At 44.4% G+C, this 19,425-nt stretch overlaps 2 protein-coding genes across 2 annotated transcripts; one reads left to right on the top strand and one right to left on the bottom strand.

Moving 5' to 3' along the window:
• shc3 (SHC (Src homology 2 domain containing) transforming protein 3) lies at positions 1-14,481 on the top strand. Its single transcript, XM_084034653.1, has 12 exons — positions 1-1,350; positions 4,283-4,353; positions 6,351-6,414; positions 7,370-7,489; positions 8,114-8,167; positions 8,295-8,346; positions 8,440-8,569; positions 8,698-8,851; positions 8,955-9,048; positions 9,132-9,323; positions 11,262-11,587; positions 11,690-14,481. Exons 1-12 carry the CDS (start codon positions 724-726, stop codon positions 11,816-11,818), a joined length of 2,013 nt encoding a protein of 670 aa, XP_083890779.1. The 5' UTR covers positions 1-723; the 3' UTR covers positions 11,819-14,481.
• s1pr3b (sphingosine-1-phosphate receptor 3b) lies at positions 14,085-18,231 on the bottom strand. Its single transcript, XM_084034654.1, has 3 exons — positions 18,127-18,231; positions 17,486-17,823; positions 14,085-17,141 (listed from the first exon to the last, which is right to left on the bottom strand). Exon 3 carries the CDS (start codon positions 17,052-17,054, stop codon positions 15,900-15,902), a length of 1,155 nt encoding a protein of 384 aa, XP_083890780.1. The 5' UTR covers positions 17,055-17,141; positions 17,486-17,823; positions 18,127-18,231; the 3' UTR covers positions 14,085-15,899.
• Between the last annotated feature and the right edge of the window lie 1,194 nt (positions 18,232-19,425).

Raw genomic sequence — 19,425 nt, 5'->3', positions numbered from 1 at the left:
GGGAATAAATATCAGACTGGGGAATTTAAAAATTGATTGGTTCTAGTGTGCTGTAAGTGGGAGGTTTTTTCTCTCTCCCTCCGACAGGAAGTGATTTGCAGTGTTCAGCAAGCCTTTTGTTGAGAAGGTTTTCTCAGATCAGTGAGTCATGCTTTAGCTCCGAGCCAGCAGGCAGGCAGCAGTCAGAGTATTTGCTCTTCCCCTCACAGTATCCGTGATCATCGACAACATAGACCTTTCTCTGTTCTTACTTTTTTGGATTTTTGAAGCGAGAAATCGGCATCAAGCGTCACCGCTGGAAAGCAAACAAGCTGCACCACAACACTGGCAGCCTTTTAGGGACCTTTTACTCTCCATCCTCTTCTTCTTCCTCCTCTGCCTCAATGCTGTGTTTCCATGGATTGTGTCTGTGTATTCCTCTCTGACGGATTGGATTGCAGCTCTGGATTTTACTGAGAGCAGATTGGACTTTGGCGACAGCAGCAGCAGCAGCAGCAGCAGCAGCAGCAGCTCAACACAACCACCACTGTAACCTCAATAGAGAAAATTACAGTCAGGTGGCCTGTGATTGCTAAAAGGCGCTTGCTGCCTATACCGCTGCTGCTATGTTACAGGAGAGGGTAATCAGCACGGCTCAGCCACGTCTGCCAGCACACTTGTGAAGGAGGCAGGCTGTGCGTGTCGGTTGGCGGAGAGACGGGAGGGAGCAAGAGAGAGAAGGGTATGCTTCACCGTACCAAATACAACCGCTTCAGGAATGAGTCAGTAACATCCGTCGATGAGCTTCTCCACGGCCTGTCCATGAACCCCAAGGTCTCGGCCACCCCCCAGTCTGCAGCCGAGACACCTTACACACCCCCGACTGAGGTCCAGCCCTCCTCCGCCACCACCGCTACCAGCACCGCTGCCGGCCATGGCTCCGACCACCTGGAAGATGGAGGCACCACCCTCTGCACCCTCATCAACAAGGTGTCCAACCTGAAATTCACCAACTCAGGCAGCTTGCTGGGCATCAAGGGTCTGCCCTCCGCCGTCAAGGACCTGGCTGTGTCTAAGCTGCAGGGGGGTGGGGGATCGGGCTCAGGCAGCTCGAGTGGCCCGAGCCCAGGCGCGGCGACGGCAGCCTCCGGCGCCGGCGGCTCTCTGTGCAGCTCAGCATCCCATTCGACCCCCTGCTCGCAGCTGGAGCCAGCCGTCAGCATGAGCAAGAAGAGCAGACTGGACGAGCTGCAGCCCGGCGGGGACGACTGGCATCCAGGTGGAGGTGGTGGACTGGTGAGCAAACCCCCCAGAGGATGGCTCCACCTGAGCGAGAAGATCTCTGGTCCAGGAGTGACATACATTGTGAAGGTTTGTGGTCTCATTTCCGTTTTTCCTCCTCTCATTCTTTCCTATTCTTTCCCCATTCTCCCCTTTCTTTCAAAACTCAAGCTCGGCTACCTGCAAGGCGTTGGATAAAGGAGAGATAATGTAGCTTCACTGGCAAATCACAACATGCCCTTGAGTGGGTGTATGTAGGTTGTCTACATCACAAGGTGCAGGAGCAGCGACCAGAAAAAAAAAACAGACATTGAATAATTCAGGATACACAGAAGGTCAACACTGGGGTAAAGTGGAGGAAAAACCTGTGATGGGAAAACAAAAAACGGCAATTATCGGTGTCATTTTGAGCGCGCTGTAAACATTTCAGTTCTCACCGTCTTGCCCTGTGTATGTGGAGCCACAGCGTTATGGTTTTGTAACCATGGCGACGTGTTATTTCTGTACATTGTGCATCTCTGTGAGCCTCCGTGGCTGTTTGAGCTTCGTGAAATGGTGGAACAGCAAAAAAAAAAAAAAAAAAGACGACATGCAAAGCACGCGTTTGTCTCATAGCGTCCGTTTACCTCGCGTTAATGTTGTTCAGCCATCGTGCATCATTTAAAGGGGGCACGAGTCGGCGCACAACTACGGGAGCTGTGAATGTCATCATGCCGGCAATGAGTCACTGGCATGAAGAGGGATGATGCTGAGCCCTTGCTCTTCAAGGTGTAAAGCGAATGGGAGGGGGGGGGGGGGTTATTTTAACTGAAACCACAACGCAGCAGAAACATCTTTTTTTATTTACGCAGCACATTAAACCAAAGGTAGAATGTGATATCAGGGAGCTGAATGAGCATTATGTGATGTGTTAATAATACTAATAATCATCCACATCCGGTTCCACCATGTTCATCATATGACGCCTGTTAGCACAAAGTATATGTGACTGTATTAAGGACAGGAGCGCTTATTTGTCAACGGTCAATTCTGCTGAAAGCAGCCACACTGTGAGAGGGGAGATGGGTCCGGTCCACCCCCCCCCCCCCCCCACCCCCCCTCTGCTTTTCCTGGGGTTCGACGTCCTGTGTGTATTGAGTTCAACGTGGTGCTATATGCTCACAGCACTTTTAATTAGGCTCACGTGGTCACTCCTCGCTCATCACGCACCATTACTCTAAAGGGGACATTGATTGACAGGGACGCTGTTTACACCTACTTTTTTTAATGGTAGCCATGTGTGTATGCAAAAAAACTAAAGTCCAGGAGGAAAATATAAAAACAAAAAAGCCCCGTAGATCTGAAGGGAAATGTGATGTTGATTATAGCTGCTTTAATTATAGTAATCGCCACCCTTTCGCATTTTGTTAGTTTATTTATTTACCACTCGTGTCTGTTCATCGGCCTCGTTGTTTATCGAACAAGTGCTTTGTCCTCTCGACCTGACGCTTCCTGTGTAGACCGCACACAACTGGACTGATGTTTCTAATACAACAGCTGAGCACATGATGCAACAACAACATGTTTTGTGACAGTCTGCGTGTTCCCGGAGATTTTTATATTAGGAAATAAATCAAATCTTTAAATGTATGAGCATCATATGACTCTATGTTTCAGGTCTTTGCTATAAAGCTGACAGTGTTCACGTTCACTTAGTATCTAAGAAGTTGTGTTGTTCAATCATGGGCTCGTCAGAGCCGGCCTCCCATTGATTTTCATAATTCATTTGAAGTTTTACTCCGTGAACCGTGTACTTGTTTGTGGTACAGCGTGAGAGAGAAAACGTCTTCGTGTTCATGCTCAGAATAGGCCTCGACCAATTTTAGAACCGCTTGATATATTTTAGGCCCACGCTGAATTGCACACTTCAAACCCACCACTCTGAAAATAGAGAACATTAAAACATTTGGAAACGTCACGTTGACAAAGTGGCATTTGTTTTGCCGGCGCTCGAAAAATAAAATAAAAAATAGCTCACTGGAGAGAAGGTGGCCTCCTAATATGAAAGTTATGATTCAAATAAGTTAGTTCTCGGTGTGGAAACAGAGATGTTAGTGTGCTCCGGATGTTTTGTTTACAGCCAGATTATGAATGCGATTGTGATAACGATAGGAGCTCTTCGGCACAGAATGTTCTCAGTCGGTGCAATATTAATCAGAGGAGGTGTTGTAATGTGAGTAGGTGGCTGCTGCTGGAGACGGCTTTATGGGATGGGAGGACGGCAGTCGCTTCATGTGGCGTAGTAACAACGCAGATTCTTTTCCAAATCGCATTATTTTAATTATTCCAACTTTGTCTTCAGGTTTGGGATTTTTTGTTTTTTACTAGAAAACCACGTTTGCTGATGAAACACAGGTTCAGGTCTGCTGCTAATTTACACATTTACAAGCAGACGAAGGTGGGATGAGGGGATCTGAAGTTGCTGTAGATCAGTGTAACGTTGGCACAAAACACACCTAGCACGAGTTATTATATCAGACTGGATATTAAATCGTGACCCACTGAAAGACAGTGCTGTAGTGTTTGTCATAAGGGTTGGTTATTCAATAAAACAAGATTAAAAACTTAAAGTTATCACGTGAAGTCTTCATGGTAATCAAACAAATATAGATGTTTTGCATTGTGTGCATCCTTGGGGCTCGACACGCGTGTTGAATTTCTTTCCTGCCTCATAAAACGTCTGCAAAGCTGATTTCCTTTATTTAACATCCCCGTCTGCTAGGTAGCTGACTTCTTCTTTGCTGCCTTTTCTTGGCACAAGTATCTTTACCGCGTCATTGCTGGTCACCGTCGATAAGTCGATCCGCATGCATGTCCTCAAGATACAAGCAAATCAGGAACTCGCTCACAAAACAATGCTCGAGAGTGCTCCTAGTGGTCAAAAATGACTCTGCAGAATGTTCCTTTCTGGTTTGGTGTACACTGAAGGACGGCAGTTATTTGGCTCGTCATGAATTACATTTGTGATATTTTTGTTTTCCAGTATCTGGGCTGTATAGAAGTCCTCCGGTCGATGAGATCCCTGGATTTCACCACAAGATCACAAATAACAAGGTACGTCCACACTTCTGACTTTACATGATTTAACTTAAATTCCTTCTAAATCAGGACTGAGACTTGATATAATTCCTATCTCTGAAAAACATTTTTATGAATTATTAGTCTTTCTATTTTTAAAGAATTACTGAAAAACCACAAACATTTACAATTCAAAAACTGTTGTTTGCACCAGAGCTAAAACATGACACCCTAAACCCCAAATATATACTAATACAAGATATTATTTTGAATTATATCCATCACAAACGGGAATTTATGGACAAAAATTCCAAAACCAAAAATTGATTAAAGATTAAAAGAAACTTTACGTTTACCAAGTTCATTCATAAAATGGCAACGTTTTTTCACCATTAGCTAGTTGGCTTATTGATATGCTAATAGCGGTTAGCAATAATGAAAGTTATCATCGCTAACTCAAAGACAAACAGCAGAAAACAGAAAGCAAAGACAAAGCAGCCGAATTGTGAATTCATAAAACTTTACGAACCATATTATCGCTTCACATTGATGAGTGAAAATCACTGATCTGACCAGATGATGAGTAATTATTACATTTAGTCTATTAAAACATTTTTATAAGAAATCCACTGCTCTCTGTCATGTCTTACTGATAGACACAAACAACTTCTGATTATTAATAAGGCTGGATCTGCAGTTAAAATCATAATTGATATCGTGTGTATTCAGAGTACATTCGGGGCGCCTGTTATCACTATTTGTTTGCATGGAGTTTTGTGTGACTCCATGTGTATCTTTGAAATCATTGACCGATGTGCAGTGAGGCAAAGGCCAGCAGTGAATCGGTTTGTGTCATGTCCACTTTTCTGCTTGACTTCCTGAAGTCAGTCCAGACTAACGTTAGCTTGCAAGGCCACAGCAGCAGTCTCTCTCTCTCTCTCTCTCTCTCTCTCTCTCTCTCTCTCTCTCTCTCTCTCTCTCTCTTCCTGTTTTCCTCTAATAAAGACACAAACGGAGAGAAAATGTTGTCTCATGCCACTGCTATTATTAGACTTTCTAAAAGAACCGACCGCTGTGCATGATTTATCCACGTAGAAAGGATGCAAGAGCCAACGTGTCTGTTTCCGCCGCGAAACCCAAACTCACTTTGACTCCGAGAGGAATTAGATTTTTCACTTTTTACATCGGGACGATAGCACGGCGATGGCCACTGCAGATAAAACGCTTCACATCTTACAGACAGTTTTAGGTTTCAAACCGATGTGTAGCAGCTACAGTTGCATAGCTTCACAGAGGTGCTGTGCATTTGTAATATTCCCTGTGGCATCTTATAAAACACTCTACGCTGCATATTGAATCTTGACTCGGGTCTCTCGTGGCCAAGGTGATTTCATTTTATGTGCAACAACCTGTCGAGTTCAGGCCCGCTGTAAACACAATGCTTTTCCTTTCAGCTCAGTGCATTCATTTCCTTGTTTCTGCTGTTGTTTTTTTTTATTTATGGATAATTTATCCTCATATCTTCATAGATGCAAAATCCAAGCAACAGCAGATGAATAGATACATTCGTAAATAAAGCAATAAATATGTAAAAGGACAGAACAAGGCTACATGATATAAACATTAACTGTACATTTATTCCCTAAGATTCATGGACGGTCCAGTAACTCACGCCAGGAGAAGTAAATACTATCCGTAATAATAAGTAGGAATATTATTATTAAATCACATAACAACTACAAACCACTTGAAGATAAAAAGGTGTTGGAAAAAAAAATCTCATGTCCACTTAAATAAAATCTGCTTCTAAATAATGTGGTAATTTGTTAGCATTTAGCTGAGACTTTCTGCTGTGCAGCCTCATAGAGCCACTAACACGGCTGTACGCCTTTCTTCCAAGATAACAGATTTAAAAAAAAAAAGAAAAAATTGTTGGCAAAGGACATGAGTCGTAACCGTAAACAAAAAATGGCCAAATAACAGATCTGTGGCTGTCTGTGGTCACCATGTTGGCTTCACCCTCCTGTCTCTAGGGAAGCCATCAGCCTGGTGTGTGAGGCGGTTCCTGGGACCAAAGGAGCCCTGCGGAAGAGAAAGGTACATGGATGGGGGGGGGGGGGGGGGGCGGAGGAAATGAATGTTAGTGGAAGGTACAGTGGAGAGGAGGAAGAGAAGGAAAAGAGAGGAGACGGCATTAGATATTCATTTACCCTTCCACGATCCATTTATAGCATCGCCTCTGTCTTTTTCAGAGAGAGAGGGAGGGAGAGAGAGAGGGGGAGAGGGAGAGAGAGGGAGGGAGGGAGGGAGGGATGGAGATGTGTGCGTGGGCGTAGCTCCAGCCCATGATGCATTGCACAAAGTGCTTAGTGACTCATGTAGTGCACGATATCTGTGATCAGGAGGCTGAGCTTGTGTGTGTGTGTGTGTGTGTGTGTGTGTGTGTGTGTGTGTGTGTGTGTGTGTGTGTGTGTGTGTGTGTGTGTGTGTGTGTGTGTGTGTGTGTGTGTGTGTGTGTGTGTGTGTGTGTGTGTGTGTGTGTGTGTGTGTGTGTGTGTGTCCACAGAGTGCGAGGAGACTGTGTCTTAATGTGTGGTGTGATAATGAAGCATTACTCTGCCCTCTAGAGCTTGTTCAAATGTCAGGGAAGAGTATATAACAGAATGGGCGCTGACTAGTTTCCCTCCCAGAATAGATGTGAGATATAAGGTAATGTTATTTTGGCTGCGTGACAAATGCACTGCGGTGACATCAGCTTTGGTACGGAGAATTCTGAATGGGGTTGTGGTTAATTTTATCTGACCTCGTCGCCTCGTCTCTTCATCAAAATCACCACTCCGACGGTATTAAGTATCCATCACTTCACAGTCGCCAATTATGAGGTTAAAATTGCCCGGCCAAAACTGCAATCAATAAAAGAATTGAACAATAATGTTTCCTCTTAAATATTATGTTAAATGAGGATTTAATTGAAGTTACAGCGAGCAGCGGGTTAGCTTAGATTAACTTTGTTGGTGTAATTTGTTGCGTTTCCGTCCTCTGATCCTCTCAGCCGCCGTCGAAGGCTCTGTCCAGCATCCTGGGAAAGAGTAACCTGCAGTTTGCTGGCATGTCCATCAACCTGAATATCTCCACCAGTAGCCTCAACCTGATGACCCCCGACTGCAAACAGGTCAGTGTGCACACTTCTAGGATTCTGTGAGCCACATATATGTGATTAAAAAATAAATGATACTACTATGATGCTGTGTTTAAGAGTACTGTAGCACCTTTGAATTAGGGGGTCAGCAGCCACATATGAGAACATGACCTCTCCAGATGATGCTCGAATAACCAGAAGAGGTTGGCTTTATACTGTATGTGTAATAAAATAGTGTTCACAGTGTGTGTTGCTGTCATCCCCTGGTTTCCGTACTGCCAGCAGATGGCGCCAATTTAAAAAATATTACAGATTAATAATCCTATAGTCAGTCAACAATGACATGATAACATTTTTGAATAAGGAAATTTCCCTAAACTTCACCTGAACAGGTGAAAAACATGAAGAAACCTGCACCGAACTGCAATAGATGTCGTGTGTACAGAATACACAGAATAATTACAACATATATATATAATAACGGTAATGGTTGACAAAAAAATCAGCAGAACGCAGAGAAAATGGCAAAGTTAATAACACAAATATGAAGACCAATTTTTGATGTATTTAAAACTATATACATGCGTGGAATGCATGCATGAGCTTTTTTTTTATCAATCTGTGTCTAATGAAGAGGCATTTGTAACCTCTTAACAGATCATAGCCAACCATCACATGCAGTCCATCTCCTTTGCATCAGGTGGAGACCCCGTAAGTACCTCAATGTCCTTATAATAAATGTGTCTTGTGGGAGTAATAAAAAATCAACTAACCAGAAAATAAAGGTTTTATAGTTGGACATCAACAGTTGTAATGTGTCTTTTTTTCTTGTTTTTAGGACACGACAGATTACGTCGCCTATGTAGCAAAGGACCCCGTTAACAGAAGAGGCAGGTGTTCATTCCTTTGATTCTCCCTTTCCGTCTCCCGTCCCACACATGTCAAACCCGCTCGTTAAAACGTCTCCCTCTTGCCCTCATCAGCGTGTCACATCCTGGAGTGCTCCGACGGACTGGCCCAGGACGTCATCAGCACCATCGGCCAGGCCTTTGACCTTCGCTTCCAGCAGTACCTGCAGTGTCCCTCAAGCAAACTGTCCTCCACACATGACCGGTGAGGTGTTCATGAAGCCCGAACACACACACACACACACACACACACACACACACACGCACACACACACACACACACACACACACAGGAGGCATTGAGTTTCATGACCAAACCGTGCTTTTCCTCAGGGTCTTAAACATGGAGGAGTTGCCATGGACGGAGGAGGAGGAGGAGTCGGCCGAACATCCTTACTATAACAACATCCCTGGCAAGTTGCCGCCGCCTGGAGGCTTCATCGACACCCGGCTGACCAATCAGAACGCAGCGCCAGACGGGTGCCAGGTACAACTCGATTCCTGCAGATTGATTTCAGGAGTAACATCTGCTTTTCAGCGTGGACGTAATCTCAAACCGAAGTGACGGCCGTGTGTTTGTGTGTGAGCAGATGGGTCCGGGTTCAGTCGATCAGACGTATTATCAGGGGCGGCACTGTGGAGAAAACTGGGCAGATGAGAGAAAGACTATATTCATACAACAGGGTAAGAAATACTGTGATTTTTTTGCAGAATTTCATCAATTCAACGCCACGGCTTTGATCGTTTCCCCCAAATGTCTCCCGTAGGATCATTCGATAAGAACAGTCTGCCCGAGAGCAAAGCTCAGCCACCAAAAAGCGGAGAGATGCCGGCGTACGTGAACACTCAGCAGATCGACGCCCAGGTGCTCGCGGCGCTCCAGGCAGAGGCGGAGAATGTGACGAAGGGCATGGCAGCTGCAGCCAAAGAGAGCCCTCAGAAGGACCTGTTTGACATGAGTAAGTCTGACGTCTCTGTGGGGCACATGGATGAAATAGTTATAGAAATAATTTTCCAATCAGAGGTTTTTGATTGTAGAGGTTTCCTCGCGTTTTGTTCCTCAGTGACGTCGGCGTGGCGTGATAATAACACCATATCATACGGAGACAATGGGAGTTAATGTCAACGTACAGCTTCAATCTTTCCTCCTCCCACCCTAGCGTTGCTATTATTACACATGAAACATGCGTTATGTGTGTAACTACGTGTGAAGAATCCATGACATAAATTACATGTGAGCAGTGAACTATCCCATTCAAAAGTTCTATGAACTGTTATCATCCTCCTACTGTATTCCTTTAACCGTTAATGGTCACATTTTACTTTGTTCCTCTACTAAGAAACTCAACACTTCAATGACAGAAGGTCCTGATTTAAATGAGTTGGTTTCTTGCATTATACAATGAGGAGAATTTTTTTTACACAAATTAATTGCAGGACCATTTAATAGGTCATTATGTAGTGATGAAAAATGTAATAGAGCTGAATGCATGAGTCATAAAAGTAAGGTTATCACATTGGCTCAGTTGAAAAAATAGCTTAGCAAAAGTGATGTTATTACTGGGTATTTTAGAAATCCATTTTTGATTTGTCATCAGCACAACAGAATAAGAATATGTACAAAACAGGTGGCGACATCCAGTTCTGAAAAAAAGCCTTAAAACTGCATTCTCTCTGCTGGCCATGAGGGGGCGACTACTGGTAGTCTATGAGAAAATGAGCCTACTTCTCACTTGATTTATTACCTCAGTAAACATTGTAAACATGAGTTTATGGTCTCAATCTATAGTTTCAAGTCTTCTTCAATCCAGCATGATGTTCATTTAGTACATTATGGTCCATTTAGAGTCAAACAGACCAGAAAGCAGAGGATGCTTCAGGGCGGGGCTACCTTGTGAGTGACAGTCGCTACCAATCTACAATGCAGCTAGCTAAGATGACTTCAACACTTAGCTGTGAAGGTGACCTTTTAATTATGAAGCTAACTTTATTAGCAGTTTCACACCAGAAGCCAGATGGATCCAGATCCAGTAAGATGGCTGCTCTGCTGCTTGTGTTCATCTGATCCACCCGTCGCCCCTCCACAGTCCAAATATGGTCATGTCTGTACATTTATGTACATAGGGATACACATGCAAATTCAGTGTACAGTAGATACAAAGAAAAAACTCCCAGTAAATGTCTATTGAGTCTATTTCATGTAAATAAGAAAATATATAATTAAATGAGGAAAAAAAGACTCAATGCAGTGGTTTGGTTTGTGATAAATCCCTCCTTCTGCTCCTGCTATGCTGTACATTTCACAGTGTCCTTTCTTTTATGCACGTTTTATATACAATGGAGTTCAAGCACCACTACACCGTTTTACTTGCTTTATCCTGTTTGGCTAAAACAGTAGTGAATGATGGCTAAAAGCCCCTCAAAGATAAAACCCTACTTTAATGTGATTAATTCCCTTGAAATAACGATGTTTGTTCGTAACATAACACAGTCAGATTATGTTATTTATACCAAAGGGAAGATCAGTTTTGATAGGATAGCATCACCATGTGTGCTGTTATTAAAAAATATGAGATTAAGACTGAAACCCTGAATGGATGTAGCAGTCCACTTCTTCTCTGCCTCTTTTTATTGCATTCCTGCGTTTATCGCTGCATTAGCACCACCTGCTGGAATAATATGCAATAGCAGCAGACGTGGAAGAGATTATCCATTCATAAAACTAACTAACCCAGTTAAAATCTTTTCACCATTATGAAGGAATAAAGAAACTGTAATGCTTAATGATGACCCTTTGTCATACGACTACATTAGCAAATATGGATTAGCATAGTCTGCAGGATGGGTATCCTTCCTCTCTTAATTCATCGCTTTGGCGCTGCCCTCACTTACACCAGAGCCCTTCGAGGATGCCATCCAGTCGCAGTCCCATCCACCGTCCCAGGGGCCAACCCAGACCCAGGTCTCTGGTCTTCACAAGGCAGTGTCCGTGGACAGCTCGAGCCCTCTACTCGTGCGCTCGGTGGCGTTCAGGGCGCAGGAGGAGCTGGAGGGCCAGACGTGGTACCACGGCAAAATGAGCCGCCGCGACGCCGAGAAACTGCTGAAAGAAGACGGCGACTTCCTGGTTCGTAAGAGCACCACCAACCCAGGGTCCTACGTACTGACGGGCATGCACAATGGACTTGCCAAACACCTCCTGCTGGTGGACCCTGAGGGAACGGTAAGACGGGGTTCAAGGGTCAAGAGAGGGGATTATGGGAATGCATAGACTGATAGAAAAACTGTGACAACAGACGTTTAACGTGTCTTTCTCTTTTTCCAGGTACGGACAAAAGATCATATATTTGACAGCATTAGCCACCTTATTGGGCATCACCGTGACAACAATCTGCCAATTGTGTCAGCTGGGAGCGAACTGTGTCTCCTACAGCCCGTGGGAAGAAAACAATGATGTTTGCAATGCCTGGTGGGAAAAAGGAAGCTCTGAACAGTCTCTCCTACCATCCTGAAACTTGAAACACGAAGAGAAGACGCTCGAAGGCTCTGAATGTGTTGTGACATTGTTGTTGGGGAAACTGGCCCGTAGTTATTTACTGGAGGCAGCGGAAGACACAAGATTTGTTTAAGATTTAAAAAAAACAAAAACAAAAACAAATTATTTATAGAACTGTTATTATTTTGTTGTGATGACTGAAATGCTATATTTTTGAGAAGACATAGGTGCATTTGGACATAATATCTTGATTTGGTGTTTTAAAAATATATAAAAACAAAAAAGACGATTGTTCTTGTAGTTTAGATGAAGTGCAAATCGAACCTCAAAGAGGTGTTAACAAGAGTATTTTAGAATAAAAACCTGAAATTTTAGTTTTGTCTGTCAAGCACAACCACATTTCTACAGGAGCCGTTGGTAAAAGAGGTCGAGGAAACTTAAAAAAAACAGTTTGGACAACAAACGCTGTTTATCATGAATTACTTTAGGGCAAATGTCCTTTAATCTCACCGAGTGTGACGAGTCGATAAGTCACTATATGAGATCTGCTTTTATCGGGGACTAGAACTGAATGTGTTTTGCTTTGCAGTAGTCACAAAGTGTCGGGGTGCAAACGGACGCCCTTCATAGTGCTGTCAATGGCTTTAAAGAAACTTTTCTATGAGGTATTTTCTCGTGTCACTGCGGTCGCATGACTTAAAATCAACTGTTCTTGTGGACATTGTTCGTAGACCTTGATGCCCCTTTATTTGAAAGAGGTGCTTGTGTATGCTGACACTGTAAAAAAAAAAAAACTATTTATGCTTTTCAACCAGTGATTATTTCTGAATTGGTTTTCTTTGGCTTCTTCTTTTAGGTGTGTAGTCAATGATTAGTTTTGGGGCTTGAGTCGTGCAATGGATATTCTTAATTGGCATATTTCTGCTTTTTTTCTTTTGTTGTTGAAATTTTAAAAAAACTTCTTATTTGAATGACCACAAATGAATAGCACAATCAGAGAGTTAGATCACCGTGTTGAGATGTAACACACACTTTTATTTTTGTTTTGCTTAAGACGCCATATTAGACAAAACGCACTCAATACACAGTGTTTAATATTAGATCACCTTCACTCGTTGATGTTAAACAAAAAGATCTGATTTCTCAGTGCGTGCATGTCTTATGGAAGTGCACTACCAGGGTACCACCACTAGATGTCATCACAGGAATCCGTGTTTACCCCTGCCAGTCCCCGCTCACTTTAATTCTCTTCTCTTATTTCTTACAGTAGCAACAGTTGCTGGCTTAGTATTAGTATAGTGCGGGGGAGGGGGAACACATTATTACTTGACAGGTCAGTGCTAGTTTGCATTTTGCAGTCCACTGTACACAATCGTTCCTCAGAACAGTTTACTGTATTTAGCAGGTTTTATTTTCTTTTTGTAGAGTGGGAATCAAACAGACTCTTAAAATGCTCTCATCCTTACTGTTGTCAGTACTCTGATGGATACCAAATGAATGGGGCATTGTATTTGATATGCACTGGACCACTTCAGTTGAACCAAAATCAGCATGTGTTCAAAGAGTTTGACAAGACAAGATGCAATGTAATATAATGTGCCTGTATTTTTGCTGCAAGACGAGAGTGTATAGTACATGCATCTCACCACGACACATATTTTAGCAAAGAGCAGTATTGGGAATTGTTCGTATTTGGGAATCGGAAAATAACACACCCACCACCAGCTTGGTTTTTGGTTTAAGTCGGTAAAGACTCGTTGGTTCCTCGTGTCCCTTTGAGCAAAGCGCACAAGAGGAGGGCGGGGGGTTCAGAGAGAAGGGGGGGGAGAAAAGGACACCAAGAATCAGTGAGTCTTTTTGTTTTTTTAATGGTAATCCCCCATTAACTTTGAGTCTAATTCTTTGACATAATTTCATCAAATCTAATATCTAGGGAGAAGGAATAATGTGCTAAATTGCTTTTTCAAAAAAGCACTCAAGAAATCTTTGGAGATTAGTGTTTATATCTAAGGAGCAAATCTGGAGAATCACCAAAGTAAAATATGATATATATAAATATATATAAATAATCAGGAACAACTCCATCCTTGAATCTCTCTGATAACATTATGATTAGCTGTGTGGCATTAAGAAATTACACAACCAAACATGCTGGGACACAAAAAGAACATGGCTTCTTTCCAGATTTCTGTTGATGAAAATGTGCCTTTTATTTGTACAAATGGTATTTTTATTTCTGTCTCTCTCTCTGTCTCTCTCTTCAAAGTGCAATAGCTGATCTTCGATGGGGCATGCCTGTTCACTAGAGGTTGTGTTTTGCCCTGCTGCGTGTTGCTGCTTGAGACTACCGTTTTCTCTCTCTTATCTGCCCCTCCCTCCCTCCCTCCCTCTCTCTCTTATATATTATAAATGTATCATTTCCAGATTCTAAATATAAATCTTTGTCGGAGGGAATCACACAGAAACTCACTATTTTGGAAAGGTAGAGTTATAAAAAAAAAATTAAAAAAGGAAATAAAAACAAAGAAGTCCAAATGATGTTTACAGATTTAATCTTTTGGTTGTATGGGTTTCTCATTATTCTGTATGACTGTTGGCAATAAAACCGTGAATGTGTAGAAGCTCTGTCCTTGAACGAGAACATATTTCAGTCTATGGTAGATGCAGCATTAAGCCACGGTGCCGTCAGTTTATCCAAGTTATTGAAAAAACACGTATTCTCACTTACTTATGGTGATATTTGCTAAAGCAGATCGTTTTTAAGAATGGGGCTGGTTTTCAAGATATTTCAAAACAAAAGAAGAGGAATTCTTGTTATTCTGCTTAACCCACAAAAGTAGTCCCCATGAAAACGGTCACAGTGAGGTTTTGGATTATTAACAAAGTGCAGCTGCAGAGAGGCAGATCTAAACCTGGATCTGAATCATGAAGTTATTTCCTCAAAGGGATGAGGAAGACATTGCACGCTGACACTCTACTAGAAACATAAGGGTTATTGTGTCAAAGCTGATCATGTTTGCATCATATTAATAAGCTTAAAGGACACATGCTGCAGCCACATGCCTCTCCCTTCTGTACGCTGGCTTCATGCTACAAACATGGATTTAGGCAACTTTTAGAATAATCAGATAAAACACAGAGAGATATTCTGTACTAAACATGCTGCATGTTATGAAAATATGATGCGATATGAACTGCCATTCTTCACCAGCAGATGGCGCCCCGGCATCACTTCAACATACTGACGTTGAATAAACCGCGTCCATTAATTATGGACGGATGTTTTCTTTCTTTTTGAACTTGCTGCTGCTGATATTATGAATATCTTCAGCACGTGTTGTTGTTTTTAATCTCATTTACGTCACATCATAAATGTATAACGCAGTTATTTACAGTAACTGCACAGTATATTGTAATATTACTGAGTAAATACAAAATGACGGCTGAATAAATTACGTTGTCACTACACTAATAATTGTCTACAATCATTCATTATTGTTTGCAGAACTATAATTGCACTTTAATTCATTGCATTTTTGGTATTTTTGTTTGTCTTGGATGGTCATATATGTAACCGCGGAGTTAAAAGTCTGTTTTTCCTGTTAAGGGTAAGAGCATCATTAACAAAATCCACATCTCCAAACCGTCCGTGCATGAGCTGAGAACAGAGGACGTGTCCAGCTTTTTGAACAATGCATTTCTTTCATTTAACAGGGTTTTTCTCTCCTCTAATAAAGAGTTTATCCTTCAGTTCACTGTTAAAGGACCACATTATACTTGGTTCTCATTGGACAGCGATGGAATATGACCTCTACGTCACAGAGAGGTGACATTGACTGACATGTTGGCCCTCGTATGTTAACAGTGGACTTTTTAAAACTTCCCAGTGATGGATGACATGAAGCACAAAGGAGAAACCACACTGCCCCGCAGTCTAACAAATCCTTCATTCTCAATCAACTCCAGTTCCTTTGGGTCCCCGGGTCCGAGATCTGCACAGGGGCCTCCCCACGCCACACACCTGTGCCTCCCCCATCCTTCAGTCTTTCCTCTCTGCGACGGCCTGAGCCGCTCCTCCCGCCACCACCGACACCTCTCCGTCCGTCGTGTCCGTCTCCTGCCCCTTCCCGTTCCCCGGCTGCTTCTCCGCCTGCCTGGAGCCCTGCTGGTTCGGGTTCGGGTTGTTCTGGCTGCTCCACGACTTGCTCCTGCTGCGGCTGGGCTCCAGGGACTGCTTGTTCCCGTCGCCGTGCGCCGACGTCTTCCCCCCGTAGCAGACGCCGCACACCAGAGCCAGGAAGGCGCGCCTCATCTCGCGGCTGGCCAGCGTGTAGATGACCGGGTTCATGGCCGAGTTGAGCACCGCCACGGCGATGAACCAGTCGGCCTTGTAGAGGACGGGGCAGCGCTGCGGGGCGCACGCCACGTCCACCAGGAGCAGCACGAAGATGGGCGTCCAGCAGGCGATGAAGACCCCCACCACGATGATGACGGTGCGCAGCAGGGACATGGCGTGCTCCGAGTTCCGGTGCTTGCTCACCTTCCGGCTGCTGGACTTCACCAGGATGTAGATGCGCGCGTAAAGCACCGATATGGCCAAGAGCAACACCATGAAGACCGTGATGCAGAAGGCGACGTACTTCTTGGTGTAGAGAGGGAGCACCGTGGAGCAGTCCGGGAGGTTGTCCAGGCAGTTCCAGCCCAGGATCGGGAGGGCCCCGAGGGAGATGGCGATCAGCCAGCAGGTCCCTATGAGCAGGAACACCCGGTAGTTCTTGTTGGCGTCATAGGGCCTCATCTTGATCATGGTCAGGTGTCGCTCTATGGCGATGGCCAGGAGGCTGAAGATGGAGGCGCCGAGGGCCACGAACATGCTGCCCTCCCGGGCGAACCAGAGGACGGGCGAGAGCTGCAGGGTCTTCTCCCCGGACATCAGCAGGTTGACCAGGTAGGCGACCCCGGCCAGCGTGTCGCACAGCGCCAGGTTGCCGATGAAGAAGTACATGCGGTTGTGGAACCGGTGGTTCCTCCATATGGCCACCAGCACGGTGAGGTTCTCCAGGACGATGAAGCTGCAGACGACCAGCAGCACGACGGTCTGTGCGTCCACGGTGCCGGGGCTCGTCCCCACCGTGGGCCGGTGGTCCAGCTTCCCCGTGTAGTTGTAGTGGAGGTACACCTGGGGGTTGATCATCTTGGGGGGAGGGGGAGGGGCTGCTGACACCGGATGTCAGAGGTGATCTGCAGGGGGGTCCAGTGTCAGCAGGTCCGCCGCGTTCAACTGCGGTGGGAGATGTGAGCGTTAAAAGCAGAGAGAGAGAGAAATGTGAACTTGAACGCACCTCTCTTCACTCCAATAGGTGTTTTTTAACCTGCAGGGGAAACCACCTTAAATACACCACCTTAAATACACCACGATGCTGTTTGTTTACATAGGAATCTTGGACCGGAGCCCCAAACCACCAGCTCCTTTAACAATGCTAATTCATCTACACATCGGCTTTTAAATACGTTACCCGGCGTTATTTCTAGCACACACTCCATTAAATTCCATTCACTTAAAGCGATCAGGAGATAATTAGCCTATGTGTGAGTCTAGTGTCCCCCAAAGGAGCCTGGACTCACCGTGGGATGCTCGCAGTCCTGGTCCCGGATCAGTTGGAAGTGAAGCTCACGCTGAGAGACAAACATTTCATTGCTGAGTGAGTCTCGGTGTTTTTCAACGCGGCTTTACTTTAATTCCGTGTCCCTCGGCTCGGTGGAAGAGAAGCAGCTCCTCATCTTTCACTGATCTCTAAACTCCGGAGTTTGTGGACGGCTGACTGGAAGTCACTCCCCCCCTCCTCCCTCCCTGCAGCCCGGCCAGGCAGCGCATGGGACGGCTGATGGCTCCGTTCAGTTCATGAAGAGAAATCCAAGCCAGGAAAAAAACTGCCTTTCAGACTCCTGAGAGTATCACGTTACTGCAATATATCAATATAGGAAACAATTAGTTGGCATTTCTCATCTGTTTTATCATTTATCTTCACACGTGTGTGTGCGTGTGTGTGTGTGTGTGTGTGTGTGTGTGTGTGTGTGTCAGAAAGTGTTTGGAGTCTCAGTACAACAGAGGCCTTGAACCACTAATAACTAGTGTACAGTAATATTGATTTATATGCACCAAAACAGGCAATTTCCAACTTGAGCACAAGCTGATTTTCCCTGCTGTGTTTTGTTCTTTCCAAAAACACAAACAACAACAGAAAAAAGACAAAGAGCGAGCGTACAATGCGGTGAGAGTTTAGGTTAAGATGACTGCAGCCCATCCTTTGTTCTGGTCCTTCTTGTCGTGACCTCATATCCAGGAAGGATGGGCAGGGCTGGCAGCGAGGAGAGGGACTCGGGAGTCTGGGAGGCAGAAAGACAGATGATGACTCTCTGAAATAGATGTGACAGAGTGGAAACTACACTGCAGCGCTTTTTAAGACGAAAGCTAAACATAAATCACCATAACAATAAACTTCGCTTTCAAACAAAACCCAGAAACGGCACCAAGAATAATTGAGTCATGAACGCTGTGCACTGGAACTATGTGAATGTGACTCAAATGCTAAGAATCATACTTTATTTATTTTTTTAACTTCATTCAATACCACACATTTAGCTGCTTGCCATTTTCCTCCAAAAAACTAAGCACATATTGTACTGTGTCACAGACCAAATCATTAAATAGGCGATCTCTTCCAGTGTCTGTGGTTATTAACCCGGAGGAATGTTTTGTGCGGTTGAATAAACAGCTGTGGCCTGGCGTCGGTCCATTAGCATTGTTACAGTCACAGTTCTCAGTCATTTCCTGCAGGTCGCACTGTGCCAGCAGCAATGGGGGGAAAATGGCAGGGAAAATGGCCAAATAGTTGCTCGGGACCCGCAGCAAATCTGGGACCAATCACGGAGCGGGTCTACGTAGAGGCAGCTGGATTAACAGACCGGGAACATGGTTGGAAAAACCTTGGGTTTTTCAGCGAACTACAGTGATGTGGGGCTCGCATCTGCATTTACATAAACTTTGGGCCAAATATGAAACCATCAGCAAGTACAAACCCATAATATGTGGTTGGAGTGAGTCTATGTCTATGTGTATTCATAGACTACTGAAGAGGAGCATGGGTGGAGGGGTTTTTCACTTCTGCGGGACCACCCTCACTACGTTGGAGGCGACCGCTTCTTTGGTTTGAGCTGAGTTTTCCTGTCATCTTTGACAGCGGGATGGTAATTAAAGCTGTCTGTAGCTGCCATTTTTCCAGTGTCACGAGCTGCACGTCTCCTCTAAATCATCAATGCGCCCTACGTGTGATTTCCTGCTATTATAAAACTATATTATTTAAGTATAAAGCTTGCAACCCCTCATTTGAAAGGACTAAAGCCAGCTGGTTAAACCATTCCTCGAGGAAAGTTTCCACCGCTCAGCTCCAGCCTTCCCCTGGACCTTAAACAGTATACTGTTTCTGTGTGATATTGTCAGCGGTTGGAAGAAGTACCCGCATGCTCCATTAAGTAAAAGTAGTCCCATCAATGTAGAACTACTC

This window comes from Eutrigla gurnardus (assembly GCF_963514095.1).
Source record: "Eutrigla gurnardus genome assembly, chromosome: 19".
NCBI classification, from domain to species: domain Eukaryota; kingdom Metazoa; phylum Chordata; class Actinopteri; order Perciformes; family Triglidae; genus Eutrigla; species Eutrigla gurnardus.
Note: the sequence above shows the minus strand (reverse complement) of the source record. Positions and strands in the feature narration are given on the sequence as shown.

What these genes read in the sequence shown, in the direction of transcription:
- s1pr3b (XM_084034654.1), bottom strand. Translation starts at nt 17,054, where the DNA reads ATGATCAACCCCCAGGTGTACCTCCACTACAACTACACGGGGAAGCTG.
- shc3 (XM_084034653.1), top strand. Translation starts at nt 724, where the DNA reads ATGCTTCACCGTACCAAATACAACCGCTTCAGGAATGAGTCAGTAACA. An exon ending in GGACCCCGTTAACAGAAGAG is followed by an intron (nt 8,347 to 8,439) that starts GCAGGTGTTCAT and finishes TGCCCTCATCAG; the next exon opens with CGTGTCACATCCTGGAGTGC. An exon ending in GACTATATTCATACAACAGG is followed by an intron (nt 9,049 to 9,131) that starts GTAAGAAATACT and finishes TGTCTCCCGTAG; the next exon opens with GATCATTCGATAAGAACAGT.